General features: G+C 40.9%; 1 protein-coding gene across 2 annotated transcripts in view; it reads left to right on the forward strand.

The window, feature by feature from the left end:
* The window catches only part of KCNJ15 (potassium inwardly rectifying channel subfamily J member 15), a 45926-nt gene extending 30472 nt beyond the window's left edge, over nt 1–15454 (forward strand). The window contains exons 1-3 of one of the 2 annotated variants that reach the window (XM_078358606.1): nt 9430–9484; nt 10028–10038; nt 11676–15454. In XM_078358606.1, the coding sequence (XP_078214732.1) occupies nt 11685–12812 (1128 nt within the window). In that variant the 5' untranslated portion in view covers nt 9430–9484; nt 10028–10038; nt 11676–11684 and the 3' untranslated portion in view covers nt 12813–15454. Of the gene's footprint in view, nt 1–9398; nt 9497–10027; nt 10039–11666 lie in introns of those variants that run through there. The other variant, XM_035282935.3, reaches the window with a different exon arrangement.
* The last annotated feature ends 3099 nt before the right edge of the window (nt 15455–18553 follow it).

Raw genomic sequence — 18553 nt, forward strand, 5'->3', positions numbered from 1 at the left:
AAAAAAAAAAAAAAAAAAAAAAAAAAAAAGAGAGAGAGAAAATGGAGGGCAGTGCATTACGGAGGCTGGCACAGTACAATTCGCCTCCTCACCCCTCCCTACTCACTTCCAGGCATCAATGTTCATGTTTTGCCAGTCATCTCACAACAATGCATGTCCAAGCCACACTGTGATTAGAGGGAGAATATGCTTATTACCCAAGTTCTTCGCATGTTGGAGCAGGGAGAGGCCGGGGTGGTAAACCACAGGAAATTTCCATTAGCCCTCCGCTGTGGCACTCTCACTCTATAGGAAAGTTAGCTGTTATTAAGTAATAATGTTCAGCTGAGGTTGGTCACTCATAACAACAGACAGATGTGTAATGTTTTATTTGGGTTAGCCAGCTCTCTCGCAAATAAAGGGCCTGAAATTAAACTGTCTTTATGAAAATATTCAGCAAATGATACCTCTGGCTTGTTCCAGTGCTTGGATTCTTTGCCACGGAAAATGGAAAATGAGTCCCCCGTTGAGCCTGGTATCTGTTTAAACTTGTCTTTGTCAAGTGGAGAAAGGTTGATGTTCTATGAGATTTAAAAAGAGTTTTTAAAGAATCTGCATCGAGGAGTAAAGGGAACAACTATGCAAACCACATTTTGAGATGGAAAAGAATTTGTTTTAGTCCTTACGGAATTCCAAACAATAATAATGGAATGGAAACACAGGAAAAAGGCTGCATATCTGACTGCAGAGGCAAATTGCAGTATTAGAGGCTCACATGCAATGCAAATATGGATTGGTCTGTAAAGGAACACTTGTTGCTTTTCTAATGTATAGTGGGGTGGGGGGCTTCTCTAATTCACCAAGGCGTCACCAGCAAATTCCAGCTACCGAATTGCTTGGGGAAATCGAATTCTTTGGAAGACAGTTTCTTAGGAACTGTACCCCCAGAAATTCTGGTTCAGTAGCTCAGGTGTGGAGCATGAGAGCCTGCATTTCTGATGATGGGGATGCTGTGGTTGGATGAGGGGAGAGGGGTCACACTATTCTATGCCACCCCATCTTCAGGAGCCAGCAAGATGGATAACTCATCTCAACATGTAGTAGGACCGTGAAGAGAGAGACCTACCCATAAAATGGACTAAGAGTCACAAAAGTTTGTTTCTAGCTCTAACCTTGATACTGGCTCAGTAACCTTGAACAAAGCACTCAAAACTTTTTGATACTTTTATCTCCCCAGATATAAAGTGAAGAGTTTAGACAAGATCAGCAATCCTCAAGGTGTCCTCAAATGTCATATTAAGGCTAAGCACACACACATACATACACACATATGTATATGCAGTTACAGTTAAACAGGTTTTATAACTGTAGGATTTCTCAGAAACTATAATACATGTGCAATGTGACTCTCCGAAGAGTGAATACAGTGGGGTGTTCAGGGACTCAGTAGACAAATCCTTCCAAAATTATTTGACCACAAATCCCTTTCTGTGTGGAACACCTGAACCACACACTTCAGCAGGAGAACCCCTAGTGTTTTGCAGCCCTAACCTTCTCAGCTTAGAATCTAGGTTCTCTCCAGAGTCCTCGAATGTTCTCAGCCAGGGCAATGCTAAAAGTTTCCCTTAATGATACTCACTATCCAAGGCAGAAATCTGAGAGCAATTTTCTACCAATTGTTTGCTTTTGTTTTTCCAGCAACTCTCAATTTTTCCCCAAGACATTACACCTGAACTTCTTTCCTCGAGGAAAGATTTTCTAACTAAAACCTCCACCTGGCAGCTGCAGTACTTACATATTCAACCCCATTAGCTTTCTCCTCCTCCTAATACCATGGGCCTGTTCCTCTGTTTGAGAGTAATGAGACTGAATTTTAGACAATCTAATTCCTTGGCTTGTTCATTTTCTCCCTATTCTAGACAACTTTGAAGTGGTGAAGAGTGTAGATCGTGGTTTTCCAAGTGTAGTCTAAGGTCTAACAGCATCAGGGATATCTGGTAAATTCTCAGAACCTTGGACCTTCTGGCTCCACCCCAGACCTACTGAATTGGAAATTCTGGGGTGGGACCCAGTCATTTGCATATTTATCAACCCAGCCAGGAGATCCTAAGGTGCACTGAAGTTAGAGAGTCAGTGTTGAGATCAGACGCGTGGACTATGGATTCCAACATACCTTATGCTAGCTATATCACAGTTTCTTTCTCTGGAATATGGGAATCATACTAGTACCTACTTCATAATCTGTCAGAGAATTAATTCATAATACCTAATGTCAGGCCTGGCACGGGGTAAGCAATGAGTCAATTAATTACAGCTGCTTTATCTAGAATGGATGCTGACGGCAGTGAGCAGGAAGTTACGCTTTGTCACGCGGCACCACGAGACTCCTTTGCAAGCTAATGCTGATGATGGTGGTTAGGAGCAGACAGAGCTGGTTTGGTCACCAGGTGCTCCATTTATTAACTTTGTGAACACGTGTAAATTATTTAATTTCTCTAAGCTTAGTTTTCTCAACTAGAAAATAGAGAAAATAATTTCTTCCCAAGGTAAAGAGTGGGATTCAATAAGATAATATCTATAACTTCTTTGAAAAGTGCCTGGACCCTTTTAAATTGTCCCTTCCCAAATAAAAGCTATCAATGACCTAATGACAGTGGTCCCTGGACAGCTCAGTGTGTCTATGTGATTACAGACCCTGAGGCCACTGGGTCCTTAAATCAGGGCTTCTTGCTCCATAAAATATCAGAATGATGGATATAATGGCCTTACAACTTTCCCTAAAAAAGTTATCTTGTCATGATAAATGTAAATATTGACTCAGAAGTAATCAAAAGATAATTAGCCACCTTATTTCTGTTGTTCTTAGGGATCAGGCAAGCCATTCTTTCTATTGAAATCTCGTTAAATTTGAGTGCTTTTTGTATTCAGGGTTTAGTCATAGACCAACATTCAGAGTTTACAGTAAGAATATTTCAGAACTTGGCCAGATATGGTGGCTCTCTCCTGTAATCCCAGCACTTTGGGAGGCCAAGGCAGGTGGATCGCCTGAGGTCAGGAGTTTGAGACCAACCTGGCCAACATGGTGAAACACTGTCTCTACTAACAATACGAAAATTACCCAGGCGTAATGGTAGGTACCTGTAATCCCAGCTACTCAGGAGGCTGAGGCAAGAAAACTGCTTGAACCCAGGACGCAGAGGTTGCAGTGAGCAGAGATTGTGCCACTACACTCCAGCCTGGGTGACAGAGCAAGATTCCATCTCAAATAATAATAATAATATTTCAGAACTTTATATCTTTCACTTCTTAGGTCAGGCATATAATCCTAAGACACAAAAATGTGTATTAATAGTGAAAGTGTCTCTGTGGTCGGGTTTCCCCAGGTTTTGCCTTGTTAACAGCTCTAAGAACTGCGTGGCTTTCAGCAACAAGAATTTTTTCTCACCTGTGTATCAAGTCAGCTGTAGTTCGGTTATGGCTCAGTTCCAAGTTTCCTTTTTCCCACTTACCAAAAGGAAGGAACAGCCCAATCCATGACCCACCCACATGCAAGGCAAGCCATGTGATGAGCCTGACACCTCTCTTCAGGCATGGTGTGGGTCACTGCTGCTCACACTCCACTGGCCAAAGCAGGTGGCAGGGCCACACCTGACACAAGGGAGTAGGAAACACACCCCACTTCCCCCTATGCCCCCGCAGGGACAGGCCCAGGGAAGGATCCTTTGTGGAGGAAACCAGCTAAGAGGCACAGCAAATAGTTGGGAGTAACATATGTTAACCACAACCTCCCAAATTGCCACAGCTCTCTCAATAGGTTCCAGGTTCAAACACATCATCCAAACACAGGTCTTTGAGAGAGAGGAAACTAGCTTGCAAGTGCGCTGTAAGCTCAACTCGCGCTTCCCCTGAAATCCTCATAATTCTCCTGGAGGAGAATGAGTGATTCTGCAGCCTCCAAGGAGCTATCATTCTTTCTGGGCCATCCTCAGTCCTCAGTAGTCTAACGAAAAAGTGCTTTTGCAGAAGGAAGTAGAGTTTCCTTAGGTGATACAAATCAAAGTATTACCCTCTGGAATCTGCTGAGAATCCACTTTGTCCACCTTGCTCTTTTTCAATGAACGTGTCTGTTTCTGAGGCCATTGGCAAAGCTGTCTGTGTCCTTGGCTGGCATGGATGAGTCAAAAGCTGGACTTGGAACAGTCAGACCAGCCTTTGAAATGGATCCTACACTTCTCTGTAGTGTAGGGAGGAACAGGACCCAAGGCCAAGGCCAAGGCCAATGCCAAAGGTCGAGGTGTGTGCACTTCTGAGACCACAGTCGCGGGAGCACAAGGAGAGCTAAGACTCGCTGGTTTTGTGTTCTATCATTTTAAACCTCCTGAGCTCAGTGAACCCCCAAGCAGATTTGTGTCAAGCATTTTTTTCTACTTAATATTTAAGTCTGTGATACTTAGAGTCAAATTTAATCCAGGCATTTTGGATTTCTGAACAAAGCAATCATTGAAAAGCTAATTTGTCAGAAATATTTGACATACAACAAAGCTTTTTAAGCAACTTTTCTTACAAACAGGAAGCTGTATTTTGTCAGATCTTAAAAGTGAGATCCGCCACATGTTAATTTTAGTCTGGAAATCCAAAGTTAGGATTTGATGTAGATTTCACTCTTTATGCCTCATCACCCTGGTTAAAGGACATGAGATGAGGTCACTGAAGACCTGGTTGAGGAATCCCGGTTTTGGGGAGCCACTGTCTCTCCATTTTACTGTGAGAAATGTTTTTCTGTGGGACCTTTGTGTTGTTAGTTCACTGTGAATTGCAGAATAAAGTTTTCTTGAGATGGGCAAATTAAAAACCTCCAAAATCTGGCTTAACAGACTCTAAGTTTTAAAGACATCAGTGTTGTACTTACTAGGAATAAAAAAAAATCTTTTTTTTTTTTTTTTTTTTGAGACGGAGTTTCGCTCTTGTTACCCAGGCTGGAGTGCAATGGCACGATCTCAGCTCACCCCAACCTCCGCCTCCTGGGCTCAGGCAATTCCCCCGCCTCAGCCTCCTGAGTAGCTGGGATTACAGGCACGCGCCACCATGCCCAGCTAATTTTTTTGTATTTTTGGTAGAGATGGGGTTTCACCATGTTGACCAGGATGGTCTCGATCTCTTGACCTCGTGATCCACCTGCCTCGTCCTCCCAAAAAAATCATTCTTAAACTGAATTTATTTTCCCTAACAAAGCATCCATGTGACAGCTGGGTCATCCCCCCACCCATCTTGTTTTTTTTTTTTTTTTTTTTTTTTGCATTCTCTCGAAAAAAATCTTTGTATTGAGGTAAAATATACATATATAATTTACCATCTTTAGCATTTTGAGTGTATAGTTTAGTGGTAATAAACACATTTCTATTCTTTTTTTCCCTTTCATCCCCCTTCAAAGTCTCTGGTAACTACTAAACTCCTCTCTATTTTCATGAAATCCGCTTTTTTAGCTCCCACATATGTGTGAAAACATGCGATATGGGTCTTTCTGCGCCTGGCTTATCTCACTTCACATAATGGACTCCTATTCCATTCGTATTGCTGCAAACGGCAGGATCTCATTCTTTCTTATGGCTAAATAATATTCCATTGTGAATATACCACACATTCTTTATCCATTCATCCACTGTTAGGCACTTGGGTGGATTCCATATCTTGGCTGTTGTGAATAATGCTACAGTGAACATGGGCGGGGCAGGTATGTCTTTGAGATACTGATTTCATTTCCTTTGGATCTATACCTAGTAGTGGAATTGCTGGAGCCTATGGAAATTCTAATTTTAGTTTGCTGAGGAGCCTCCATACTGTTCTCCATAACGGCTGCACTCATTTACATTCCCACCCGCAGTGGAGGAGGGTTCCCCTTTCTCCAATCTGGAGGACCTCAGTTTTGAGACTTAGAGAAAAGTGGTAGCATGTACACATGGGTTGACTAGCATAAATGAGAGCTGAAAACCTATCATGGGAATTAAAGATTTATCTGAACTTAATTTTAGCTAATGTTTTCACTAGAATTATTTATATTGTATATAAATATCATAATACATGTTTATATATTCTACAACATATAAATATTCTACAACATATAAATAGTATATGTTATATATTCTACAACATATACTATTTATATAACATTTATAATAATACATGTTAGTAATGTGTTACAGTTTTGACCAGATTCTCCATATATTCCTGCTTTAAAACATTCATGGCCTTGAGTCCCTGGTTGGCATTCATCTATGAGCATGGCAGAGGTTGTAAATTCCTGGAGTGGATACACAGCTGTTCTCAGTGCCTCTGTGAAATGATGTTATTTTAGGATGCTAAGGGAAAGTTGAGATATGAGGCTCTTTGTCAAGGGGAAGATGTATGTCAGGTGTGGTTCCCAGCATGTGTTCCTGGAGCACCAGAGACAGCATCACCTGAGGACTTGTTAGACATGCAGATTCTGTCTTCACCCTAGACCTGCTGAATCAGCAACCCCAAGCCTTCCAGGTGATTCTGATGTGGCTATACTTGAGCCCCTCTGTCAGAGGGGTTGCAGGCATGGGCACAAGAGCCTTGCTGTGGAATGCACCACTGCCCTGTGTCTGCTGTTGGGAACTTGGGTGAGTGGCTTGCCCTCTCTGTGCCTCAGTTTCCTCATCATGGGTATAATGATGGTGCCTACCTCTCAGGGTTGGTGTGAGAGTTAAATAAGTTTACATGTGGAAAGCAGTTAGAACAGTGGCAGGCATGAGGCGGTCTGAGTGTTATCTGTGGATGATGATGACGATTCTCACCACCGATCTGAACTGTTATTGCTATCATTACTTCTCTGAATCTTTATTATATTATTATTGCTAGAGTTACTCTTTATCTTCATCTTTCCCGCCTTGGGTTGCCCTGGCTCCGTTCTTGCCTATTAAGTGCTTATATCTTTTTTCCAACTGATTAGTAGCTTTCTGGCCATTTCCAGGTTGATTTCTCTGATAGAACAGTGTGTTCCAGCTTGCTGTGGTGGGTTTTTGGATTGTTCGTCCTTATAAGAGCTTCTATCTTTGATGAAATGTTTTTCTTCCCTCGAGATGGCAATGGGTAGTACCTCTCCACTTCCCATTCTCCTTGCTGCGTCCCCAACACCGGAAGTGTAGTTCTCCATACAGCTAAGCACCTTTTCAATGTGCTGTTTCATTCTGTTTCAAAGTGTGTTTATTTTCTTTCCTTTAACTCCAGAAAGCAAATGCTCACAGCATAAGCACTCGGTGACCTCAGACCATGAATATTTTACTGGTTTGAAGTAGAAAAGAGTAATACTGACCTATTCATTCCACAGTTTTAAAAACTTCACTTAGGTAGATATCACCATTCTAAGAATTACAATCCCAACCCAGAAACTGAAACGATGTAACAAAAACTGCGGAAATAAACATTATTTCCAGAAACTAAAGAAAACTGCCAATGGTTTATATGGAATATTGCTTAGCTGGGAGGATTCACCCTTTTCCCATTTGCCCCAAGAATACTTCACCCCATAGTAATAGAATACTAAGAAACTAAGTATTCTTAGTTAAGAATACTAACTGGCAGCGCTTGAGGTGATGACTTCACCACACAATATATTACTTTCATTATTATTTTCACGTCACTCTGGTATATCAGCTTTGGAAACAAAGGACATCATCCTATTTATAGCATTCTGTTTTTAGTAGCTGTATTTTTATTTACAAAATAGAGTAATTCTTGATTGCTGAAAATGTCAAATCCTGGAAAATACAGCATTCCCACACACGATGTTAATGTCAGTCTTCAGCAGCTGTTGGCCAGAGATTCATTTGATGATTCCAATTTTTCCTAAATAGACAATTCTGATGGTTCAGATGATTCTGATGTTAGTTCTCTTTAGAAATAACTCCAAGAACGATTTTTATGTTTTATTTTCACTTTGAAAATCAATCATATTTGCTTCAGCCTCAAAGAGCGTGTTTATGTAAAATTAAATGGGCACTAGTGGCAAGCTGCACTTTTTTTTTTTAATGAGAAAAAAGTTAAGACGGGGGAAATTAGAAGAAAATATTCCTCTGCTATTCTTTGTGTTCTTTTCTTTTGGGAAACTGTTATTGTTGCTTACCATGTTAGAATGAAGCCAGATCTGTTGAAGACTAAGGGAAAATAATGTAAGGCAGTAACATAAAATCATATGAAATGAGAGTATGTATCAACAAGGATTTAAACTTCGTAAAAGAAGTCTGCTGAGGAATAAAATTCAATAAATTAAGAGCCTATGATAAAGTGCAATTCATAAAGCCTGTGGGTAAGATTGATAGGCACAACGAAGATTCTGGGTCTTAATAGAGCAATGACAAAGAGGTCATTTGCAAAACATGCTGTGACCACAATAGGCAGATCCAGCCTGTAAGAGGCTGTACAGGATAATTGGGAATATTTTAACTATAAAAGAGTAATAACTGCAAACAATTGGTGGATCAGAAGAAATGTAGGAAGTATAAGTGTGCCTATGTGTGTGTGTGTGTCTGTGTGTGTGAGACACAAAAATATATGGGTGTAGACAGATGGATGATTGACAGATACAGATGATAGATAATTGATAAGTAATAGAGCAATAATTGATAGATGATAGGTAATAATAGGTAGGTAGATATTTAGACAGATGACAGAAAGATAATTCAGAGATAATAGATTGATAGGTGATAGATAATAGATGGCAGAGTTGGTACGTAGCTAATTGATAGATAATAGATTAACAGAAGATAGATAATAGGCAGATAGGAAGAATTCTTTTAGAAAAGAAGATACAAAAGAACCTCTTGAATGTAGAGGAGATTGCATGAAACTGTGGATGTTTAAGGGGATTTTGTTGTGGACGGACAGGAACCCTGGGCTAACTTCCAAAGACTTTGGACCTGGTTCTTTCTGCCAGGACCCAGCTGTGTCAAGCGGGATGGTTCTGACAATCTTTTCCACTCTAATGTCCTATGACTCAACAGTAGCAATGCATTTCCACAGGCGGTAAAAATATTCTAGACTCTTCCCTTCCAGCGCTCACTGTTTACTTCCTCTGCGCTTCCCCTTCCTGCCTCCCAGTGTGTGTGCTGGTCAGTTCATAGCGGGGCTCAATGAGGGTGGGTTAACCCTCTCTTTCCAGGGCGTTTTGCTGCGGAGCTCCCTCCGGGGGCTGGGAACTCTGTGGTGAGGGCTGTGGCTGGGGTTCAGCTTCCTCCTTACATCATTCCTTGAACCTTTACCCTATTCTGTGCACTGTGCCAGATTACCAGGGATTGGAAGGTAAATGCCATGGTGTAACTCTTAGAAAATCATCGGGGGCCAGTTTTACTGGGGTGCACTTGGTAACCACCTATGAACCCATGTGTCCCTCTTTCTTTCAGGCAGTAGCAGAATCCCATGGTATCCAGGTGGGTGAAGTGGACCGAGGACATTCTACCTGCCTTGAAGAAGACACCTGACCTGTGGAGTGAGTGACCAGGTAGTAGACGGTTCTGAGGGCATCGCACACTTGAGGGAGGGAGGAGGACAGAGAGGGCCATGGCACCTTTTGACTGCTGACTGCCAGCTGCTCTTTCCCACAGAGAGACGCTGCACCCAACACACCCAGAGGCTCTAGGTCTTGTCCTGTGATTTCTATCCACCAAGCCTTGATAGGAGGTACAGTCGATGCTATTAACTCCAGCACTAGATACACAGGACTGCAGCAAACGCACTCTCAGCAGAAAGAGGAAACAGATCCAGTTCATCCCAAGCCTGGCTGGCTGCCCCTTTGAAAGAGAGTTTAAAACAGAAGCTTTATGATGCTGCCTTTATAAAAACAGGGCCAAGCTTTCCAGAGTCTGGTGGAGGGCTGAGTGCCCGCAAGACACTTGTGTATCACTCACACTGGAAAACTTAAGCTTCTGTTTTCATTTCAGTGGATTGAATGGCATGCAGTTTCCTCAGCAGTTTTTCAAAAAAAAAAAAAGGTGCATGCAGTCACTTGCAGACAGGCTGCATTTGTTACAAGCCGGTCCGTGCGTTTGGGCTTGCCAGAGTGGCGTTTCGTTTCCAAACTTCTACGGTGGTCACTTTCCTCTCCCTTATACTGAAAAGAGTTGCTGTAAGGCCCTAGTTCATCAAGTAGGTCCTGTACTTTTCTTCTAACTTGATCCCAAGAACAGTGGAATTTGCTTCAAGGTAAAGAAATTCTGAATAATTTACGGCCCTTCTTTGCAACAAAAATGACTTTCTAAGAAAAAAACAATTTCAAGGGAGCATTTAGTAAATAACACACTCTTAATAATGTAGCAGGAAAATTAAAATGCCCAGCAGACCCCTTGCATCCTGAACAGGTGTTTGCTGCTAATGGATACCATTTCCATTTCCTTGAAGGGATTTGCCCAGAGGATTGCCTCCAAAATTTCTATTGAGATAATACTGCTCTAACAGAAAGAGCATTGCATGAATCATAAACCACTGTATATCAGTTCCTTTATAAAAGGGGAGTTTTTAAAAATTCTTAAAATACCAATGAGGTGAAGAAAAACATGCAGCACAGGTACTCTGTAATCACCCACATTATCTTTCTCAAGGAATGTGGGGAAATTCATGTCAGTCACCAGGCAGGTACTATAAGATGCTGGGGGCCTCACAGTCAGCTTGTTCCCGGCTGTTAACTTGGAGCAGAGCATCACCTGGGGCTGAGCGTGGAAGCCCAGCACTTCTTAGAGGTAGGTCTTTTCTGCTACAATGGTAGATGCCTATACTTACTGACTTCTTCATTTGCTCTTTAAAATGGATTTCTCCTGCTGGTTCTACTTAGTTCTAAGGAGTAAGGAAGAATTTTGGTGCCATACCTAAATATCATGTCTAAAGTGACATCGGTAGCACTTTTCCAAGAATAACCAGCATATTGATAAAGCCATTAATAAAACCTAATTATTTGCTATAAGAATGTTTTGAGTTGTTTGCTAATTAAGTTTTTTCCAAAATCCTAACAAAACTAGTAGAGGTTGTAGATTCTTAATTATTCATTAGGTTGGGGGAAAATAAATTGCTGTTACTAAGAATATCATGCAAAAGTTAGGTTCTAACAAATGCATTCCTACCAACTGAGTTTTAGAGATTTATACTAATATTCTCCATATCAAGAAGTATTTCATGCATGGTACTAGATTGATACTCAGTCAAATAATTTTAAATGTTCTATAATTGGGAATACATGGTAGCTGGATATCAGTCAACACATTGAGATATATGCATACGAGTTTATCAGAAAAAAATTGCATAACTTTTGTTTTTGGAATATGAGGCTCTATTTTAACAGTTCACCTTATTCAATAGTGACAAAACCCCTGAGGAATAGGCTGTATTACCATTTTAAACATTGGAGAGTGGAGGTCCAGAGAGGTTAAGTAGCTTTCTCCAGGTCACACAGCCGATGAATTGCAGAGTCAGCATTTGACCCAGGTCTGCTCTTTTGCAAAGCCTCTGCTCCTCACTCTACCTTACTGACCAGCTGAGCACAGATCAGTTGATCTTGCCTTCAGAATCATCCTTTCTTGTGCACTTCCATATACATTCGTACTTACTTCACATAATGATTCTATTTTCTGGAAGTTCCACCACATACGACCGTAAAGAAATGTCTTTGTCATTTCTCTAAGTGTTTCCAGATCCCGGCAATGGATTCCATTCACATGGGCATGTCCAGCACCCCCCTGGTGAAGCACAGTGCTGGGGCTGGGTTCAAGGCCAACAGACCCCGTGTCATGTCCAAGAGTGGGCACAGCAACGTGAGAATTGACAAAGTGGATGGCATATACCTACTCTACCTGCAAGACCTGTGGACCACAGTTATTGACATGAAGTGGAGATATAAGCTCACCCTGTTCGCTGCCACTTTTGTGATGACCTGGTTCCTATTTGGAGTTATCTACTATGCCATTGCGTTTATTCATGGGGACTTAGAACCCGGTGAGCCTATTTCAAATCATACCCCGTGCATCATGAAAGTGGACTCTCTCACTGGGGCATTTCTCTTTTCCCTGGAATCCCAGACAACCATTGGCTATGGAGTCCGTTCCATCACGGAGGAATGTCCTCATGCCATCTTCCTATTGGTTGCTCAATTGGTCATCACGACCTTGATTGAAATCTTCATCACTGGAACCTTCTTGGCCAAAATTGCAAGACCCAAAAAGCGGGCTGAGACCATCAAGTTCAGCCACTGTGCAGTCATCACCAAGCAGAATGGGAAGCTGTGCTTGGTGATTCAGGTAGCCAACATGAGGAAGAGCCTCTTGATTCAGTGCCAGCTCTCTGGCAAGCTGCTGCAGACCCACGTTACCAAGGAGGGGGAGCGGATTCTCCTCAACCAAGCCACTGTCAAATTCCACGTGGACTCCTCCTCTGAGAGCCCCTTCCTCATTCTGCCCATGACATTCTACCACGTGCTGGATGAGACGAGCCCCCTGAGAGACCTCACACCCCAAAACCTAAAGGAGAAGGAGTTTGAGCTTGTGGTCCTCCTCAATGCCACTGTGGAATCCACTAGTGCTGTCTGCCAAAGCCGGACATCTTATATCCCGGAGGAGATCTACTGGGGTTTTGAGTTTGTCCCTGTGGTATCTCTCTCCAAAAATGGAAAATACGTGGCTGATTTCAGTCAGTTTGAACAGATTCGGAAGAGCTCAGATTGCACCTTTTACTGTGCAGATTCCGAGAAACAGAAACTCGAGGAGAAGTACAGGCAGGAGGATCAGAGGGAAAGAGAACTGAGGACGCTTTTATTACAACAGAGCAATGTCTGATCACAGGGGCTCCATGCAGGTTTAACCCTGCACGCTGCTTCCGCATCAGAACTCCCTTCAAACACAGAGACTGCTGTGAAGACAAAAATGTGTAGACGCACTCTAAAAACCTGCACGGACATACAAAAATCAATCCTTTCCTGTGATCTTGTGGCTAAACCAGCATTTCTATGTTTGAGAGTTCCTTTTAAATGCTTTATCTGAAAGTGAACTCTTACAATTCAGATTGTGTAAAATGGGGCTACATTTCTAAGAGCTTGGTGTAGGGCAATTGGAATAATGTCCTGTTAGATAAACAGACACTTAGCAATGCTAACATTAAAAGTATATGTATTTCTATACAAGATTATTAGCTGTAATATAAGATATTTATTTAACCAAGTGTCAATGACCTTATGACCAAGAGTTCATTGATCTCATTGCTTTCATTGATCTCACTGCTTTAAAACATGCTGTTTTTGTTCAAGCAGGAAAAATATTATATCTAATGATTGTGTGATAATACCTGAAAAGAGGTAGAGAGACTCTGTTCACAAAATGTAGTAATTTCATTTTTACCTTTCTTCAGTGGACTGAATTGTATGAAAGGAAACTGATCAGATCTGTAATTCGCAACTGTGGAAACCTACACAAATGGGGCCGATGCCATTGTTTCGTCTATTTTTTTTTTTTTTGGACTGTACTATTCTCTTTCCATTCAAAAGGTTTCCATTCAACATGTGGTTCACAGACCCGCCACATCAGCACCATCCGAGAGCTTATTAGTAATGCATAGATTCTCAGGCCCCAGCCAGACTTACAGAATTGGGGTCTGTATCTTAACAAGACCACCAAGTGAATTGCATACAAATGAAAGTTTGGAGTCTGCTCTGGACAATGTTTCCAAAGCAACTTTCTGAAGCCATGTGGAAAACTGACTCTGTGGGTCCCATATCCCCGTGCCATCCAGACCTGGCCTCTCTTCAGTTCCTTATTATTGGCCAATATTTCTTTCAGCCATTTTATTTCTTATCTCTTAAAATGCCTTGCCCATAAAGGAACTGCATATAATTATCCCCTGACATTCCAAGAGCAAAATAAAGCTCTTGAGAGTAATGGTTGTCTCGGTTATACCTGCTGATTACAGTTAGCACAAAAGAAAACTTCAGCTGCCTGGCAATACAGGAAATGTTCTCAGAGGCTGAAGTTTGTAAGGTCTGGTGGGGCCATAAGGAAGAAGAGGAGCTGAAAGTAAGGAATTCATCAACAAGATGACTCCCTGATGCATGAACAAGATTTGAAAATCTCAAACCTGTAAAGAATACCCTCAACATTTAAATAAAGCTTATACAAAGAGGTAATATTTTGCCCCTGGCAAAATTCAGGGGTCTAGTGCTCTGCATTCCTTTGAGGCAAAAAATAATAATAATAATAAATGGGCTATGACTGGTTAAATGTCCAAAAGGTGAATTCTCATTTCATTCAAAGAGAGACGGATTTGCGCATTCACTCAAGCAGAATGTGACCATAAATGTTCAGCCCCTGCATACACACAAAGATGTACACGATTCCCCCACTGCACACAAATACTCACACACAAGCAGACACATGCACATACCCTGGCTCTTCAACCATCATCAGGGGAGCCATCAGTGAAAGACATTTGCGATTAAGACAACTCCTTGACAGACACATTCATGCCTATTTGGTTCGATAAAAATATGAACATTGGGACTCAGAGAAAAAGGGGAAAATAAACTGGATTCAAGTTATCAGTGAAATGATGGTATAGATTACAGCAAATCTGGCTACATGTTGATGTTACTGCATTTGTAAATATCCTCCCATTAAAGAGAAAATGTAGCTAAAACCCCCGGACTGGAACTGAACTAGTTTAAGGCAGGTGTAGGGAGAATGGGAGTAAAGTTTGTGAAAGTTTAAAGAACAATCTCAATCCATGAATGAAAGGGAAGATGTTGCTTCTTTAATTATTTGGAAGGTATTTTTTTTTTTCTGTTGATAATTTTATGGAAGGTTGCTTTAGATCTCCATTCCTTAAAAAATATTACATGTCAGTGTAGTTAGATATTATCTCTTTTAGTTATTATACTTGTTATTTTTTACAAGTATAAATATACTTGTTAAATTTTACAAGTAAAAATAACAACAACAAAATATGCCATGGGCATGTTTAGACCTTTTGTGTTGCATTACTAAATTTTTTTCAGAGTATTTATATCAATGCTAACTTGAATGTGATTCAGATTACAAATCTTGCTCACTTATATTGTATATTGTACAAGGACATAGCATAAGATTCAGAAAAAGTTTTGTATTTCATTTAGCATATCAATTTCAGCCAAATTTGGAAGACTTGACTATCTGACCTTTTGTGCTACACACAAAAAACAAATATTGGAGTACAAATACCACCTTAAAAATATATCTTAATTTACATTTAGATAATATTGAAATCACAGTCTGTTAAAATTAGAAATGTAATTTAAATAAAAATCAAACAAAAGAGTTGTTTCAATTTATCTAAATATCTGGTCCTCAGAGTGGTTTTAGAGTGTCTGGTTTTTAAGAGTGTCTTAAAAATCAATATATGTATAAGTCAATAAATCATATTTTAATATTCAATAAATAGCTCTGAAGCTGTATCTGGTTTGAAGCTTACCATTTTCCTGGCACCTTAACTATCATTACTTCGTGCATAATACTTTCATGTTACTATGTTAACAAAGGATTTAGGTAGCAAACTTAATTTATTATGTCTGGTCAGTCTTCTGCTTGAAACAGATTCACCCTCAACACCCAACTAAGGAGGAGCCAAAGTAGTGGAGTATTCCTGACCCAAAAAGCCTTTTGAATTTTGAAACATTTCTAATGTGTTAGGTTTTCTCAATGAGACCATTAAAAAATGTTGTGTTCCATTTGAGAAACCACAAAGTCAACAGCAGTAAATCAGTGTGCCCCACAAGCTATGTCTTATTCAGTAATAAAACAGACAACAGACGGCGCTCACATGGTGCCTGGCAGACAGCGACTCTGGGCAGTAAGGCACTGAGTCACCCAACTCCACTCCTTTGGGATGGGGTTGGGAGTCATGCACTGGCTCCCTTTTTCATCCTGGGGAAATTACAACACAAAGTGGAGTGTCCAGAAAGCTAAAGAGCTGGTTTAAGGTGGAAAAATGCCATGAATTAATGAACCAGATATTTAGATAAATCAAAACAACTATTTTGTTGGATTTTTATTTGAATTAAATTTCCCAATTTTAATGGACTGTGATTTCAATTTTATTGAAAAGTAAATGAAGATACATTTTTAAGGTGGCATTTCTACTCCAGTATGAAAAAAAAAAAAACAGTGGCATTTGTACTCTAGCATTATTCTCTCTTTTGTTTGAGTCTTCAATACACATACCTCACCTGGCGGGAGAAGACGAAAAAGGAAGAGAAAATTGAAAGCACTAGGCCTTTAGCAAGGTTTGGTTCTGTACGCTGTCATGATGTGCAAAAGGTCAGACATTTGACCACATGGCACAGTGAAGACTCTCAGACTCAATTTTGGCTTTTGTTCTTGCTAGACTTTCCTTCACCAACTATATTTTTGAAATAACTAGTTTTATCATAGCTTTCCATGATGTGATTTTTTTTTTTTAACCGAAAGGTATTAGCATTTCCAGTCTTGATTTCCAAGTTCTGTAGTGTGCGCTAGAAATCCAGTCTCTGGTTGTAAGAGTCTGGGTAGGTAAAAGATGCTCTTAATTTTCTTCCCCGGGGAAGACTGACTTACACTTGAAGGTCTAAAGCTTAACATTCACTCCTAAATGATTAATGACTACACTTTACCCTTGTGAACTTCCCTTTATCGTTAATCAAAGTGACGTCCCAGTCAATCCCGGGACCTGTGGACAGCAATGAGTGGTTTTCTGCTCTCAAAACTAATGTGACTTCTGAGTAGTATTAGAGTCTCCAGAGTTAGAATTTGCAATAAAATTGTATGATTAGAAATTAATTGGGATTTTAAAGAATAAGGAGTTATTTGCCTTCTTAAACTACTAGGATTTGTCAGTGTCAGTATACTCTTTGTTTTGTTTTGTTTTGTTTTTTGAGACAGAGTTTCACTCTTGTTGCCCAGGCTGGAGTGTAATGGTGCGATCTCAGCTCATTGCAACCTCCACCTCCTGGGTTCAAGTAATTCTCATGCCTCAGCCTCCCAAGTAGCTGGGATTATAGGTGCCCACCACCACGCCTGTCTAATTTTTGTATTTTTAGTAGAGACGGGGTTTCACTGCATTAGCCAGACTAGTCTTGAACTCCTGACCTCGTGATCCATCTGCCTCAGCCTCCCAAAGTGCTGGGATTACAGGAGTGAGCCACTATGTCGGGTCTTTTTTTGGCTTCCCATGAGGAGCAATTCCCCTAGACTTCTAAGAAAAACTAATGGATGTTTTCCCACTAAATACTTTTTTAAAAACATGAGGCAAAACTAGAGCTTCGGCCACTTCACTTCACCTTAACTCTCTGGGCCTCCTCGTCTGGCACCCAATTTCTTTTCAACATCACACATGTTTGGTTGATGGTGTCTTCATATTTGCTGTTCATTCTATTAAGTCAAATAGATTGGTGGCTTAAAAAATAATCAATTCAAATAATTAGGCATGTGTGGACATTTAGATATGCACATGTGGAGAACAGGAGTTTTTACTTTTCAGTTGGTGTGTTGGCAATGCGAAAAACAGAAGACCAAGAGAAGGAGGTTGATTGGAGTTGATAGTTAATAGCTAATAAAAGGCCGGGTGCAGTGATCCATGCCTGTAATCCCAGCACTTTGAGAGGACGAGAGGAGAGGATCACGAGGTCAAGAGATGGAGACCATCCTGGCTAACATGGTGAAACCCCGTCTCTACTAAAAATGCAAAACTTAGCCAAACATAGTGGTACGCACCTGTAGTCCCAGCTACTCAGGAGGCTGAGGCAGGAGAATTGCTTGAACCCGAGAGGGGGAGGTTGCAGTGAGCAGAGATCGAGCCACTGTGCTCCAGCTTGACAACAGAGTGAGACTCTGTCTCAAAAAAAAGAAAAAAAAATAGCTTATAGAAATGACAAGAATGGATGGTGGAAGTCAAAGGACAGAGGTGATATATGAGTATAAAGCCAAGAATGTCATATATGTAGGTAAAGGCTATGTAACCTGAATAGAACACCAGAGAGCTAGGGCTGCCAGGCACCCTGTATGTGCAGAATATGTCCTATATGGAGCAATTTCGTTTTATGTGGAGTTTGTTAGGATACCCTAAATACCTTATATGCAACCTTTTTTTCCCCCAATATATTATAAAACTGCTTAGGAAATTAGAAAAATCTTCAAATTTGACTGGAAGTCCTGAATAGTTATTTGTCAAATCTGACAGACCTACAGAGAGTGTACACATAATCCCAAACTATGCCCATTTCTAGAAGAGAAACAAATGCATGCTTCTTTATTTGGAGTTTATGATATATACAGAACTAGTAGCAGAGGCAGGGAGTATTCCAGAAACATATTTCCCTGGCTTGGCCAATTAGCAAGAGAAAATTTCAGCTGAACACAGGGAACCCAGTCTTCAACACTTCTGTGTGCAGTGTGGAGCAGCGAGCACAGTCTGGGCCTCCATAGCGAGGGATGGTCTTCCCTGGGGCATCACCCTAGAAAGATGGGTTCAAAGCCACCCTCCACGTGGGTGCACAGGAGCCCAGATTCTCAAGCCCCAG

This window comes from Callithrix jacchus, chromosome 21 (genome assembly GCF_049354715.1).
Source record: "Callithrix jacchus isolate 240 chromosome 21, calJac240_pri, whole genome shotgun sequence".
NCBI lineage: Eukaryota > Metazoa > Chordata > Mammalia > Primates > Cebidae > Callithrix > Callithrix jacchus.